At 45.9% G+C, this 15,469-nt stretch overlaps 1 protein-coding gene across 1 annotated transcript in view; it reads right to left on the reverse strand.

The window, feature by feature from the left end:
* LOC142803357 (neprilysin-1-like) overlaps positions 1 to 15,469 on the reverse strand; it is a 111,653-nt gene that overhangs the window by 76,841 nt on the left and 19,343 nt on the right. The window contains exon 4 of the mRNA XM_075888471.1: positions 2,606 to 2,743. Within this exon, the coding sequence (XP_075744586.1) occupies positions 2,606 to 2,743 (138 nt within the window). The remainder of the gene's footprint in view (positions 1 to 2,605; positions 2,744 to 15,469) is intronic.

Here is a 15,469-nt window from a genome sequence, read left to right on the forward strand (position 1 = left end):
GCTATCCTTTCACGCTCTGTATCCGTGCTGCTTGGATTCTGTCACTGCCTCTGCTCTGCCTTATTAGTCCGCAGGATAATCTCAGCAACGGAAGCGATAAACTCCTCGGGGAAACCCGAAGCCTTAAGCCGGGAAACTTGAGCTTTGAAGATCCCAGAGATATTGTGGGTGCATGACCTATTTACGGCATTCTCAAGACAGGTTCGTGCTACGCCTCGCTTAACTAACTTGCTGTGAGCGAAAGAAAAAGAAGGTAAAGGTATCTACGCACGTGGTTCATAACACCAACAGATGTGCTGTGAGCCAAAAACTGTCTTGAATTCCAAACGCTTAACCTGTCATTCTCGGGCATTTCATGTGTCTACACAAGAGGCTTTAAACAATCTTCAAACACACCTATCGGTTGAGTCACAATCGAGTGGAACATAGAAGGGTTACAATTTACAGGAACTATGAAATCATCCATGCATCTGAATACTTCGACGACATGCGAGCCTTCTAACCTTTTCTGTAGTTTTTTGCCCATTTTTGCCAATAGAAGATCACTGAGTAGAGGTGCTATGCGTGAGCCGATTTAAACACCCTTTTTCTGCAGATAAATGGAATCATTCCATTGAACGAAAGTAGAGGTAAAGTATAGCGAAACCCGGTCAAGAAAATCTCGCGCGCTGATGCCAGTTTTTGATTGGAAGTTCAATTCTCCGAAGATATCTATATTTTCTCCTATACACTCTAATACGTCATCGTGAGGCATGAAGTAGTATAGGTGATTTATGCTAATTGAAATACCGAAAAGTTTAGATTAATTTGACTGTTTGAAAAATTCTGTCAGCGCCTGCGAGTTTTTGATCAAAAATGGGTCAACAATCTTTAGACACTTTAGATGGGTCTGAATAAACAAGCCGAGTTGCTTTTGCCACGTACCACGTTCTGCCACAATGACACGGAAGGCCATGCCAACCTTATGTGTTTCGGCAGAAAAAAAAACATGCTGAGCCCATTTTTGTCACTTTTGCTAATATGCTGTGCTAACTGTTTTAACTCTAGTTTACGACACATTTCCTTGGCTTGCGTTTTCACTTTATTTAGACGAATGTCGGTACAACATTTGAAAACAAAGCCGATAGCTGTGACCGCCTTTTCTAGTTACAAGCAATTAGGAAGAACGGTGAAACCACCCTCCTTATCTGACAGCACAATACAAAGTTCATTGGCTCTCAGAAAATTGGTCGTCTTCCGCACCGGAAGGCTGTTGCTGGTAGGCTTACCCTGTAGGAGCACTTCGACGCCTTCTGAAATTCATCTGTCCGAATCCTCTGGTGAAGCGCTGCCAGCAACAGAGCGCACCATCTAAAGAAGATCGGGTGCGGACCTCTCTCGGTCGACCACGCTCGTGTCTTTCGTCTCCTTCTTGTCTCTGTGTCATCGTTTTGTTCTCGTGCTATAACTATCGTCATGCAGCGAAAAGTTTGAGGAGACAGCGAACAATGTAGGTGACTAACCTCGACACGGCATCAGAGAGAAGCCGACGTGAACCGTAAGGTCGTTCGAATGTGGTGACGCCATGTTGAGTTAGAAGCAGTGTCAAGGACTAAGGATGAATGTAGACTGGTTTGCAGACTTGTTCTGTTTAGGGATTTTTTGGTGTCAGTGATTGGTGGTTTCGTTTTCGCATTTGATTTTCAGTCTTTTATCTTTTGGGTTATCATGTGATTGTTGTTTGAGGCCACGCCCATCTCCTGACTCTCGCAATTCTATTCGATGCAGGCACTCCCGTGATAAGTTTGTGACATAAACTCTGCTGTTGTAACGAGTTCAAGCAGGAGTTTGTAGTGGTGGCTTCCGAAAAGCTCCCCACATTAGAAAGAAAAAAGAGTGGATTATATTCGTCCATGTTTAAAAATTTCCCGGGCTCTGATTAAGGGATGGATGCACCTTGGCGGCAGCACTGCTCTCACTCGCGGCTTTGAGAAGGGAACTGTCGAGAATAGGCTTCTAGACACTCTCTGACATGGTCTGCGAACTTTTCGGTTCACTCTCCATATATTTCTTATTGTCGTTTTGTAACATTTTGCTCAATTATATTACACCACAGACACCTTTTATCGGAATGCTTCGCATTGACAATCATTTTCGTGAAACGTGGGATTGCCGCTTTTTTGTGTGTGCTCTTTTTGCATATGCAAACTTGTTCTAAGTGTTTAGCTCCTAGCCGTTCTTAAAGTGACACTTCATGATCTTGCTATCACATCATTTACTTTGTCCTTGCCGTTAGATTGCAGTTGTATTTTCATATTTAGAAAAAGTCTCTCAGATGCAACCACACAAGTTTTGACCCGTACGCCTAATTGATGGCGTGTCACTACGTGTGCACCTTGCATGGCTTACTTTGGTTTAAAAATTGAAAACATGGGCTGCTTCGTATGAGCAATGCCAAGCGCTAGTAAAGGTTGGCGCATAAGTTACATTACATAACCGATTTTGTCGAAAGGTATTGACTGAAGCGCGCAATACCTTTCGAAATCGGTAGTATCTACGACATGCCTAAATGCGGACTTCTATAAGAAAGCAATTCCACTACAAATCAGCTGTGATTTCCTGTTACCTCTAATTCGTATGACGAGGCGAAAGACACACAGGCTTTGTACATCGCAGCAGCTTTCTGAAAAGCAGTTTGTTTATGTAGTGGTGGTTCTGTAAACTTCAGCTTTAGATATGATTCCATCCTTGTAGTTTCTTCAATCTGTAAAGTAAACAAAACGTGACTTGACATGTGCAAAATACTCACGGATTGAAACGCGACATGATTCATTTACATTAACATGTACGTACAATTGCTCAAAATAAACACACCATATTGCCACGACTATAGATCTATGGGAGAATGTTTGCTGCTCTCTACGAGTTGAAGTTGATATTACGCCGAGGCACCCGAAGAGTAAATGAGCGAAATAAAATTGCGTTTGTTACCTAGCCCAGATTTTACCTATTTCAAACTGCGTGTACTGTACACACGTTACTTCTCTTTGCTTACAAGCCACACACACAGTGCATCGTGAGTAAGCTTCTGTTATACACCCTCCACAAATTCACAACAATTTATATAAAAAAAGCACATGGTCCTTGCCTTGGGGATAATGGCACGGGTAATGTATAAACAAATTGTGAGCAGAAATTTTCTCTATAAATTGACTTAGTTTTGACAAATTCCTAAGAAAATGTGCCTAACGAGCCATGGTTCACAAAAGCAAGAATGACATACTCTCATAGAAAAGGCACCGATATAACAGCCCGTGTCACCGGTAGGGTGAAATCACAGGGTTTTTGAGAGCGTGGATGTACTTGTATACTTTAACCCAAGTACAACATTTGCACACCTATATCTGTAGTGCTCGTACTTAGATGCCTGTGTTTATACCCCTCATGCTTAGTAAAAAGGCTCATACAGTAGAAAGCTGACTTTCCTTAAGAGCTCAGCCAACCTTGAACGTATCTCGTGTTAGGGTGGCACATGTTGAAATGAAAAATGAAAGGGAAAGACGACAGAGACGTCTAGAAAGGCAGGCGCTACCTTTATAGATGTCTCTGTCGTTTTTCCTTTTTCATTTTTCATTTCCGTATGTGCCGCGCTAACAAAAACTAAGTTCGTTGATAACTTACTCGCCCGAGAAACAAAACTTTTTAGCCAACCTATTCATTCGTGCGTGACAGCGACAGTACTCAAGCGGAGCGTGAAGTTGCCACTTCCACAAGCGCGTACTTTATGTACAGATGACCGTAGTCTCTCTTCAAATGACTATATTACTTGAAAGTGCATCAGTTGAAATGCAGCTGGTCTAGACCAGTAGAGTCGTTTGGCTCATTTGGGGCGTATACCAGCAGTTTCATTTGGATGTCATTGATAACACGCAGATTGCGGTGAGCGTTATCAACATAAAAGGTGTCGTACTCTAAAATGTACCAGCGTTACTCACAAGTAATGCCAGCTCACAACGAAACAAGAGAGGGTTAGCAGGGTCACGTTTCATTAGGTATGCCTGACGTACAGTTGCCAACTCTGCTTGTGTGCCTTTCAGCTTGCTCTTCGATACGGAAGAAAAAAAGGTTTCCTCTACTCTAAGGATAATTCGCCTGATGGCGCAGCACACGACAGACGGTATACTAGACTACGATAGCATACACCACTGTAGGATTACACCAAATCCGTAATAACCTGACAGTGCACTCATGCAATACTCGACCACAGTTTTTTGCTACCTTCTAACAGGTATATCTCAGAGCATAAAATAAAAATAAAGCTGCCTAAAGACCATGCTCAGTTTTCTTAATATTGATGTGGCCCGTAATCTGTTTTCGTGAAGTAATGCTTTGTGTGGAAGGGTTGGATGGGCATCAAACCTAGTGTACATTGAGCTGATTAAAGCCGAAATTTTCGCTTTTGCTAGTGGGGCTCCGTATACAAAAAAAAGGGTGCAGTAAGGCGCTGATCTATATCGGCATTTTGTTTTCCTCTGCAGAACTACTACAGTCGATGTTTGCCCTGTGTCTCATATTTATTCATTATTATCCCGCGTTAGCCCAAGGTATTTCTATGATCCAAAAGCAAATATTATGACCACTCGGCTCTCAAACACGCTAGTACAACACAGCATAGCGTTGTTTGGTATAGTAAGTGTAGATTTAGAGTGGCCCTTTGCCATTGGCTGGTTAGTATCCTAGTTCTGCCGCGCACATGCCTATTCATTGTTCTGTAATATATACTGGTCCATGGTGCGCAGAAAGGAGAGGCATGTTAGCCTTCTACATCCGGACCGTATTCCGACGCTGGGGCCACACAGATACCCGCGTTATGTTCCGTGCATGAACGGAAAAGACTCTCTGTACAAGCGTAAAGTAAACACGTGTTTTTTGTTCACGAACACTGGCTCAATCATTTCACGTTCCCTCACCTTGTGTCAGAAGCAAGAACTCACATTACGATGAAGCTTTCAAGTGCTTGGCCCAATAGTGGTGCAGTATATTCGCGCGTAGTCGTGCTACGCTATGGCCGACGCAAAAGGAACGCGCCCTTTCTTGAGCGGTAAAGAACAGTGGTCGCTGAGTATGAGTGTACAGTGAATTGTCGCAAAGGAACATCAAAGACGAAATTCTTTTATGCAGGTGTCTACCACAGCTACGCTTACTCATTCTGTCGCGTATACGACGTTGTAAAATTCAAAATAAAGACGGCTAAAAAAAGCAAGACGAGATGAAAATGTCCCATCACCAGGAGTTCTACTTGCGGCGCCGTGATTCGCAGCGCCAAACGACTGAGGCAAAAACTGCACGTTCATCAAAATGCTAGCGGTGAGCTGCTTCGAAATACTAGCGGTGAGCTCTCGCTGCGATTTCGCGTTGGAGACACACAAAGCTCGAAGGCCATTATTGCCGCGGCTGCTTTTGCGAAAGGAGCCACAGAAGATACAAGCTTGTAGTGAAAACTGTAACTCTCGCGAATAAAAACGTTGCCAGCTTTCGCTCGTTTTGTGTTTATTGTGCGTTAGTTTCGTGCGTCTTCCTTTGTGTTTGAGCAGTGTTAGATCTAAGTGTAGAGCTGTTGTATTTATTAGCACTTATGCTGGGCTCACTTTCATCATGCATTCCTCCTGCTTGAGCAGCGCTTGTTTCTTTGAGTAACATTACAATTTATTGCTATTGCGTTAATTTTTTGCCCTTGATTCAGAACAGAGACCAATGAGCACTTACTAATTCTTGTGAAGGCACATTGCAATTTAGAGAGATACCGACCGCTATGACAGAGGGATCATCAAAGTTTTTAGGGAGATGAAGCTACTTAAGGATGATTTTTGTCTGGTTTCCATTGTGACGGCTACAAAATGAGGGGGCTCGGGTAAAGTATGGTATAGTCGAAGGATATGTCAGATCCAAAAGAAATGCTTAACAATTGTTCTACCTCAATGAATTCTGACAGAATATTACAAAAAGCTTTCAAACGCAAACAATTTATAAACCTCGCTGTCTTCGACACAGACATGGACATTGGGATCTTGCTTTGACATCGACTCTTTATGTAGTTGCATTTGATTATATGGCACTCAGTTTACAACGTATGGGACCCCGCTAAGGTAACATAAAGAAGACACAAACAGGATCAAATATATTTTGTTATCTGTTATAGTTATGGCAGAAGAATATAAAACAACCCCAAGCATGAACCGTTTACACTAGTCGGCGACTTACTTTAGGGGTAAAGTGTGGGATCGGTCTAATTGGTAATTAAATATTAAACTTCTGAGCTCGAAAATTTCAGACAACAAACACAAAAGACGAGAACGAGCGCAGACTTTCAACTGATTTTTCACTTCTAAGACACACATACGTATGTTACAAAAAGAATATAAAATCACTTGCTTAAGCAAGAAAAAACACCACACAAAACCAAAAGGCCAAAAGAAACTGCAAAAAACCGCGGGCTGACCCCGCACGCTAACGTGACGTATTTAAATGTGCCAATTATTTTTCAGATAAACCTAAAGACGGATTGCCAATGCGGCTGCCTCGAGCGAATGCTGCAGCTTCGATTATAAATCTCGTGCATTTGTTAAGAAGAAACGCTAGAACCCTTGCCTTTCAGAACTATCTTCGGGTAAGTAGCATCGTTCACTCGTAATTATTTACCTCCTGGAGATGCGTGGATATTTTGGGGTGCGAAGCTCCCTATGCCGTGGGTCGTACGTCTGCGATGTATGCAGACGTCATAGTGGTAGTAGATAGAAATCTTCAACGGCCGCACTAGAGGAGCGGCACGGCGAAGTTAGTCATAAATAAAAAGACAATTGTTTCTGATGAAACAACTTATAGAGACTAGTATTGGTGACTTAATCTTTAATATTGCTACGGAAAAGAGACGGCGTATCGAAGAGGCTGTGCAATAGATGTATGTTAAACCAGCGGTACTGGCGTGACCAGTTCACCAGCGAGCGAGCGGAAACCACCCCTCGTCTTCGTCGTCAGGCACGCACGCGCGTAGCCCCCAGGAATCTCAGTATGCATGCATGTAGCATAATCCCTGGCGGCAGAAGCGCCGTCACGGCGCATCTAAATGTCAACGTCACTAGGAGAGTGGTAGGACTTCAAGCGCGCAAAATGTACAACATTGGTAGCCTGCTGGGCACATGAAGGCGACGGGGCGACAGGACCTATTTCATATGTCACAGGAGTAACGATACGAAGGACTTGGTGTGGACCTGTGTAGGGAGTAAGCAGTTTTTCTGACAAGCCAACTCGACGGGCGGGAGACCAGAGCAGGGCCAAAGAACCGGACGGAATGTGTACGTCGTGGTGTCGTTGGTCATACAAATGCCGTTGCTTATCTTGAGAGATCAGAAGGCGATTACGAGTGATTTCGCGTGCGTGAGTGGCCCGAGTGATAGCGTCCATGGCATATTCACTGGTCGGTACTGCAGGGGACGATATGACGGTGTCCATAGGCAATGTTGGTTCTCGGGCAAACAGCAGAAAAAATGGAGAGTAACTGACAGACGGCGCGAAGAATTATAGGCAAATGTGACGTACAGCAACACAAGATCCCAGTCGGTGTGGTTGGTAGAAACATATTAAGCAAGCATGTCTGTAACAGTTCAATTTAGACGCTCCGTGAGTCCGTTGGTTTGCGGATGGTATGACGTGGTCAGCTTGTGTCTCGTTTGACAAGACTGCAAGATGTAGGCTATGACCTTCGACAAAAAGTTCTGGCCACGGTCTGTAAGCAGCAGCCGTGGGGCTCCGTGTTGAAAAATCACGTCCTTGAGGAGGAAGTCCGCTACGCCTGTTGCGCAGCTTGTTGGAAGAGCTCGTGTGATGGCATAACGCGTGGCGTAGTCGGTGGCCTTAGCTATGCACTTGTTACTCGAGGAAGACAAGAGGAAAGGGCCAAATAGGTCCAAGCCAACGCGGAAGAACGGTTCTGACGCAATGTCAAGTGGTTGAAGGCGTTCGGCGGGAAGTGTCGATGGCGTTTTGCTGCGCTGACATTCCTCGCAAGCCGCAACGTATCTTCTGACTGAGCGTGCAAGCCCTAGCCAGAAGAAGCGTCGGCAAATTCGGCCGTAACTGCGTTACACACCAAGGTGACCGATGATCGGAAGGTCAGGAAGTTCATTTAGTACGCCCGAGCAAAGGTGTTTCGGAATGAAAAGCAGCAGGGCCAGTCCATTCGGCTTAAAACTTTGGCGGTATAATACACCATCGTGTAGCACGAATGAGCGATGTGACTGATTGGAAGATGGGGATTCGAGGCGCTCAATGATAGCACGCAAGGACGCATCGTGGCGCTGCTCGTCATCGAAGGTTGTCTTTTGCGAAAGTGAAAAGATGCTAGGTTCGGTGTCGGTGTCAGGCATAGTGCTTGACTCAGCAACCGGGTAGCCGAACAGGCACTCTGCGTCCTGATGTAGGCGTCCGGACTTATACGTCACCGTGTAGGTATACTCTTTCAGTCGCAGAGCCCAGCGCCCGATCTGGCCAGTAGGATCCTTCAGCGACGTAAGCCAACATAGCGCATGATGCTCAGTTATTACAAAGAAATTTGTGCCATATAAATATGGGCGGAACTTTGATACTGCCGAAACAAGAGCAAGACACACACGCTCTGTAATGAAATAGTTGCGCTCAGAAGCTGTGAGGAGGCGACAACTCTGTCGTGTCCCCGTTGGCGTTGAGCTAGGACGGCTCCAATCTCGTGACCACTAGCATGGGTTCGGACTTCTGTTCGAGCGGTTGGGTCAAAGTGAGCCAATATAGGTGGAGTCGTCAGAAGCGTGATTAAATGAAAACAAAAGCAGCAGCCCCACCTAAACGTGACGTCTTTCTTCAGAAGTTCAGTGAGGGGTCGAGCGATGGTTGCGAAACCTTTCACAAACCTTCTAAAGTAGGATCAAAGTTGTACAAAACTCCGGACGTCTTTGACTGACCAGGGTACAGGAAAACTAGTGACTGCACGAATTTTCTCCGGGTCCGGCTGTACACCAGATGCGTCGATAGGGTGGCCCAACACCGTAATTTGCCGGCGCCAGAAGTGGCACTTCGACGTAATCAATTGAAAGCCTGCAGTGTGGAATATGTCGAGAATAGCTGACAAACGCTGAAGGTGGGTCTCTAATGTTGCAGAATATACAACGACATCGTCAAGATAACACAAACATGTTGAGCATTTGAATCCTTGTAGCAGAGAGTTCATTATGCGCTCGAACGAGGCTGGGGCGTTGCATAGCCCAAACGGCATAACCTTGAACTGATATAGGCCGTCTAGAGTTACAAACACAGTCTTCTCTTGGTCTTTTTCGTCGACAGCAATCTGCCAGTAGCCGCAACGTAGGTCTATTGAAGAAAAGTATCGGGCGCCGTGGAGACAATCGAGAGCGTCATCGATGCGGGGTAAAGGGTAAACGTCCTTTTTCGTTATTCTATTCACATGGCGGTAATCCACGCAGAGGCGCCACATTCTATCTTTCTTTTTAACGAGCACAAAGGGAACGCCCAAGGGCTCGAAGAGGCTTCAATAATTTCTTTGTCTAGCATCTTGCTGACTTCTTGCTGATTACTTTACGTTCGGTCGCAGACACCCGGTATGGTCGCCGATGAATCGGATGAGCATCACCTGTGTTAATGCGGTGCTTTACGAGTGAAGTCTGGCCAAGTGGACGGCTGTCTATGTCGAATATGTCACGGTATGAAGCCAGAAGGCAGCAGAGTGCGGCTGACTTCTCAGGTTCGAGGTCCGCGGTGATCATGGAGCGTGAGGTTGCATCGAGGCACGTGGTATCCTGCGAGTGACGTGGGTGATCAGGACATACGTCTGCCGCAAAACAGGTGACGTGGTCTTCAAATAAGTGTCTTAGCGTGGCGACCAATATTCCTTGAGGCAGCACTTTTTCATGAAACCAAAGTTGATTACAGGTAAATATGTTCGGTTAGAGGCCATGGTTACCATGGAGTGTGGGACATTAATGTCGCGCGCCATGAGAACATCAGGAATCGGCGTCACGATATGATCACCGTCAAGCGCGGGAGAGGGTGTTGCCAATTCAACGAATGTGAGAGCTTTAGGTGGTATCCGGAATTAGTCAGTGGTGCAAAAGCTGTTCGGGAGTTCAGGGTGAGAATCCGGGAAAAGAGGAAGTTCTAGGCAGAGAGTACCGGTTGAACAATCGATGACGGCAGAATGCGTCGATAGTAAGTTGATGCCGAAGATGAGATCATGAGGGCGATTTTCAAGCAATGTAAATGAAACGGGAACATGGCGGCCGGCAATACTAACACGATCGGTACACATTCCAGTGATGGCCTCAGTTCCACCATCAGCGACATGGAGGGCTTTAGTTGCTGCAGGCGTGAGAACTTTTTTGAGCAGGCGACACAGATGAGCACTCATTATAGACACTTGAGCTCCGGTATCGACTAAAGCCGTCAAAGAAATACCGTCCACATACACCTCGATCAAGTCCGTATCAGTGGGGAGCGTCAACGGAAGATTTGGATCACTCGAAATTGATGCAGCACTACTTCCCGGAGCTGCATGATCTAGTTTGCCGTCCGGGAGGACCCATAGTTGACCGGCGACAAATAGCGGCGTGGTTGCCGCGATGGAGAACTGCGGCGTTGACGTGACGGTGAACGAGCGGCGGAGCAGCTGTTAGGGACGTCGGAAGAAGGGCACACATCACTGGGCGAATACCGACGGGAGTCCTCGTATGGTCGAGTAGAGGAAAATGGGCTCCATATTGAGGGCGTCCATGTGCTGTGGCAGTAGCGGGAGATATGGCCAATTTGGTGGCAGCGGAAGCAGATTGGTCTGTTGTCTGCAGTTCTCCATACCATTAGATTGCGGGCTCGTGGAGTAGAATGTAAGTCATGGCGTGGTGCATCTGATGTCATTGGTCTGGAGGTGAGTCGTGAGGCAGAGCAGGCCACAGGAATACCGAGCTTTGCGATTTCCAGCCTCACGACGACTTGGATAACGGAGATCACCGGAGGTGTTTGTGTGGCGCCATAGTCGAGCGGATGTGGAGGAAATGATGCCGGACTTTGCGCCTCAAGCTCCTGCCTATCTATACGTGTCACACTGTCCTGCATGGGTGTTGCGGAACCGACATCGGTGCAGGTTGACTTAAGAGCCGTGTTTGGTAGCCGCGTAAACTGAGGCAGAACACGGCGGCTTTTGGCCCTTTCGATGCGGCATTCCTTAGTAATCATATCTACTGTCGTGACGTTGGTGTACACAAGCAAGTTGAAGGCGTCGTCTGCGATGCCCTTGAGAATGTGGCCTACCTTGTCACTGCGTGTCATTTGCTCATCCACTTTCCGGCACAACGCGAGCACGTCCTGTATGTACGAGACATACGACTCAGTTGACGACTGTGCACGGGTGACAAGTTCTTTTCGCGCTTCCATTTGGTGACCGCACGGGTCCCCAAAGAGGTCGCGTAGTCACTCCTTGAAGATATCCCAGCTGGTGAGCTCGGTCTCATGGGCGTCGAACCAAATACGTGGGGTGCCGTTCAAGTAAAATATTATGTTGGCGAGCATCATTGTAGGGTCCTATCGGTGTGTCTAACTAACACGCTCGTACCTATGGAGCCAGTAGTCAACGTCAAGCCCAGTTTGTGCGGAGAATGTACCGGGATCACGGGGGTGGAGCATCGTCGTGTATGTGGTGGCTGGAGCTACAAATTGAGACGCTGATGTGTTGTTGTTGTTAATAATCATGGCCGGAGAGAGAACGGTGCGGCCACTGCGAAGCTTCGTGGTGAACACGGGGAACGTTGAACCTCCAACAAATATGTTACAGAAAAGAGGAGATGCCGTATCTACGAGGCTGTGGAATAGATGTATTTTAAACCAGCGGTAATGGCGTGACCAGTTCACCAGCGAGAGAGCGAAGACCACCCTTCGTCTTCATTGTCAGGCACACACGTGCGTCGCCCCTTAGAATCTCCGTATGCATGCATGTAGCAATATCATTTGGCCAAAATTTAATGCTTACTGAAAAAAAACTAGTATCAGAGGGACACACTTTAAGCACCAACTGGCCAGAGGAGGTTGCCACGTGAAACTCGCTAGGCATAACCTCTATGGTCAATGACATTTATCTTCCTGATAACTGAACCTAGTTCAGGAGGCACCGCAAGATGCCCACGGGACGTCTTTATGCTCTCCTATAGCAGAGTACCTAGCACTCTGAATCATTAACCACTTTTTTCCAAACACAAGTAAATATGCAAAATGTACATATTCATGTTTTATTTTTATCTCTTGTTCACCTTGAAATATTTTTTTTGTGCCTGTGTTTTTGTGAACCTAGTGAATGTACATGTTCTTTCAATGTCATTGAATATCCATGTTCATGCAAAGACGTCTCTTTTGTTATCATCGTTATTCTATATCTAAAAGAAAAATGTCCTGTTGAATGTTATTGACGTTTGTGACAATAATTTTTTTAAACAGGTTTAGCGAGGGCTGGGCCTCCGTACGATGAATATTGTGAACTAGTAAATAGCGATAAACTAGAGGTGGTGAAAGGTGGGAAGTAGACACGAAACGCAAGCCGTGAGGAAGCGCTCGAGTGCCACCTCTCATTTAGTCTTTAGAATATGCACGTCCGCTGGATGGCGGTACTCCTACATGCTGAATATATGATAAAAAGATGCAAGATGGCGGTACTTGGAGTGTTCACTAGATGAACGGACTGACAGATGCATGGGCAGACGCACGAATAGATAAATGGACGGACGCACGGAGGCACACACGAACAGATGCACGAAGTAACGCACGGACGACGGTCGCACAGGCAGACGCATTGACGGATGGAAGCGCGAACGAACAGACGGACAAGCGCTTTGCCCCGCTCATCATCATGCACTCCGTGGATATCATGTAGTTTTTTTTTCTTTTAGGGGCGTCATCTAGAACAGCCCATGTAGACGTGCTAGCAGCAGGTCATGCATTGCCGCCTGTGGCGTGATTGCTTCTCCCGCCGCCTTCAGATGCGGGAATCATACTCTTTCCGTCCTGTTGCCGAAAGGAATAAGGGCTTGTGGATTTGCGATTGCAGTACTGTGTGCCTGCCATGCTCCACGTGTAATTCACTGCCCAAACAAACGCACGTGTGCAGCAGCGCTGTAGCTCATGCGAAAGGGTGACAAGTGCGGCCTTCTGGCTCAATGAATCTGAACCCGCGCTAGTGGTCATATTCTGGAGAGGGACGTGCACAGTTACATCACAAAAGAAAAGGCAAAAAGGCAAAAAGGCGAAGAGAACTGATATAAAGGCGAGGAAGGTGAAGAGATAGAATACAGCAGGAGAAGAGGCAAAAGGGACAGAAGTACATTTTAAGCAAAGGCTAACACACAAAAAAGGGTGAGAGAACAACCACCTAAACAGAGAGATCCAGAAAGGTAGAGACAGAAAAAGAGAAAGAAATACACAGTCGTATAGAATATAGCGTAGCCATGTGCAATATACTATAAGGAAACAAAGTGCAAGAAGTTAGGGGGTAAAAGGCCAGCCAAGCCTGTGCCAGCTAGGTGCCTACCAGCTCTGTTGTTACGCAGTCCTGCACGAATTATTGTAAGCTGTGGTAATTTTTGTTTTGCTTCAATAGATGCCGAACATTCACGTTGAATTGCTGCACATTGTGTGTTCCTTTCTTGCTTCATTTCTTTAGCCGTTTCAGTTCTGTATTTTTTTTATTTTGTCATAGTTTTTGTTTTTTTTCTTCTGTATTTCTGATACTTTGCATCCCAGAAGTCCATAACTATAAATTGAGCCAGTGGTGCAAGTGTATAATTATGGCGTAAAATTAGGACATCCGTGTCGTAATTATAGAAAAACGGCTTCTGTATGACCTCTACTTTACAGTACACAAAAACTGAACGAACGTCTAGTTTTGCAGTGTGGAGGTTCTGGAAGCAGCTTCAAGACTCGTGCTGAAGTTCAGGAATTACGGGGTTCTTCTTCGAACAGCAGTACGTCGCCTCACCCGCAAGCACTGACAACGTCTCCTATCTCTTTAAAAGAACCGTCGCGTTGCCCTTGTCTTCCAGAAAGATGACAAGTTTTCATTTGAGTGAATGTCATTGATAGCTTGCTTTCCCTTTCTTCATATTAGAGAAACATTTTGGTGTGAGCGCAACCGTGAAAGAGCGCTATAGGACGGGTTCCTGCCTCAACCCAGATGATAGCATTTAGTACAGCGAAAACCCATCTTTTTGCATAATTTTGTGGCCCAAACTTGAAACTGAAGTCCGAATTAAGAACACTGAGCTCGGATGAGTTTGGCTGGTACGACGATAGGTTATGCACAGCGGTCATGAGAACACTGTGAAGGGGCCTAAATGCTTGCGACAGTTTTCGCGCGTCTCTTTCACGCGATGGAATTGAAGTGTGGTCTTGAAGTCAATAAGGAATTCAATGCTTGATAACTTGTCCGGAACCTGGTCCTCTAAGTGACTGAGCGGGAAGAAAGCCTCTTTCGCCAAGTTCAATACAGTCTGCCTGGATTCAAGGACCCAGGCTTGCAGTACTTTGTCACCCTAAAGAATATTTTCGGCAGCTGGTTTACTGGTTTTTATGGCTGGTGTCTTTTTTTGTTATATCATGTGAGACCCCGAGTAGACGGGCTTTCATCAAAACGTCGACTTACTCTATCCAGCCTTTTACAGTTGTGGAACGATAGCCAAATCAACATAGGTATTAGAAACATTAGAGGCGGTAACCTTACATCTATAGCGCTTGGGCTTGGGACAATTGTGTGCGATAGGTGTAGACCAGACCACCTACGCGGCCACCTATGCAGACTTCCACCGTGGTTGGCAAGGTAGCACAAGGCGCTGGATTCATGATCCTTTGCCTCAACGCTCCTCGCCTTTATTTGAGTAATGGGGCTTTTTATTCTTAGTCAATTTATTAGATAAGTTAAACTGGCACCCATAAATATTGCGCCATCTCCTTTTAATGGGAACTGTGTGTATATGTGAAGCAGCGGGCGCTAAAGCTTACACTGGCGGCGACGTTAACGCTACCACTCATCGTGGCATTTCGCATGACAGAAACCTGGGGATGTGCAAAGTACGCAGTGATTGGCCATTTTTTGTGCTGCAACAAGTCAATAGCTTAGAGACAAAAGATTTCGATTGGACACCAAAATCAGCAGTCTACCTTTAGTTATGCGGACGCTGCGAGTGTTTGTTGTTCAATAACCCACAAGACAAATCTCCCACCAGTACTAACTTGGAATTGAGCATCCAGTGGCTATATATTCGGCACTGTGAGTGAATGGCTGTGCAGCGCAAGCAGTTGGTTTTTGCAAACAAGAAACTCAGTCAGCGTTACGAAGCGAGAAAGGGGGGTGTAGGAGAAGAGTGATAGGAGGAGGAGACACGCATTCACAATGGCATATTGTGTAAACGAT

Source organism: Rhipicephalus microplus, chromosome 3, assembly GCF_043290135.1.
Source record: "Rhipicephalus microplus isolate Deutch F79 chromosome 3, USDA_Rmic, whole genome shotgun sequence".
Classification (NCBI taxonomy): domain Eukaryota; kingdom Metazoa; phylum Arthropoda; class Arachnida; order Ixodida; family Ixodidae; genus Rhipicephalus; species Rhipicephalus microplus.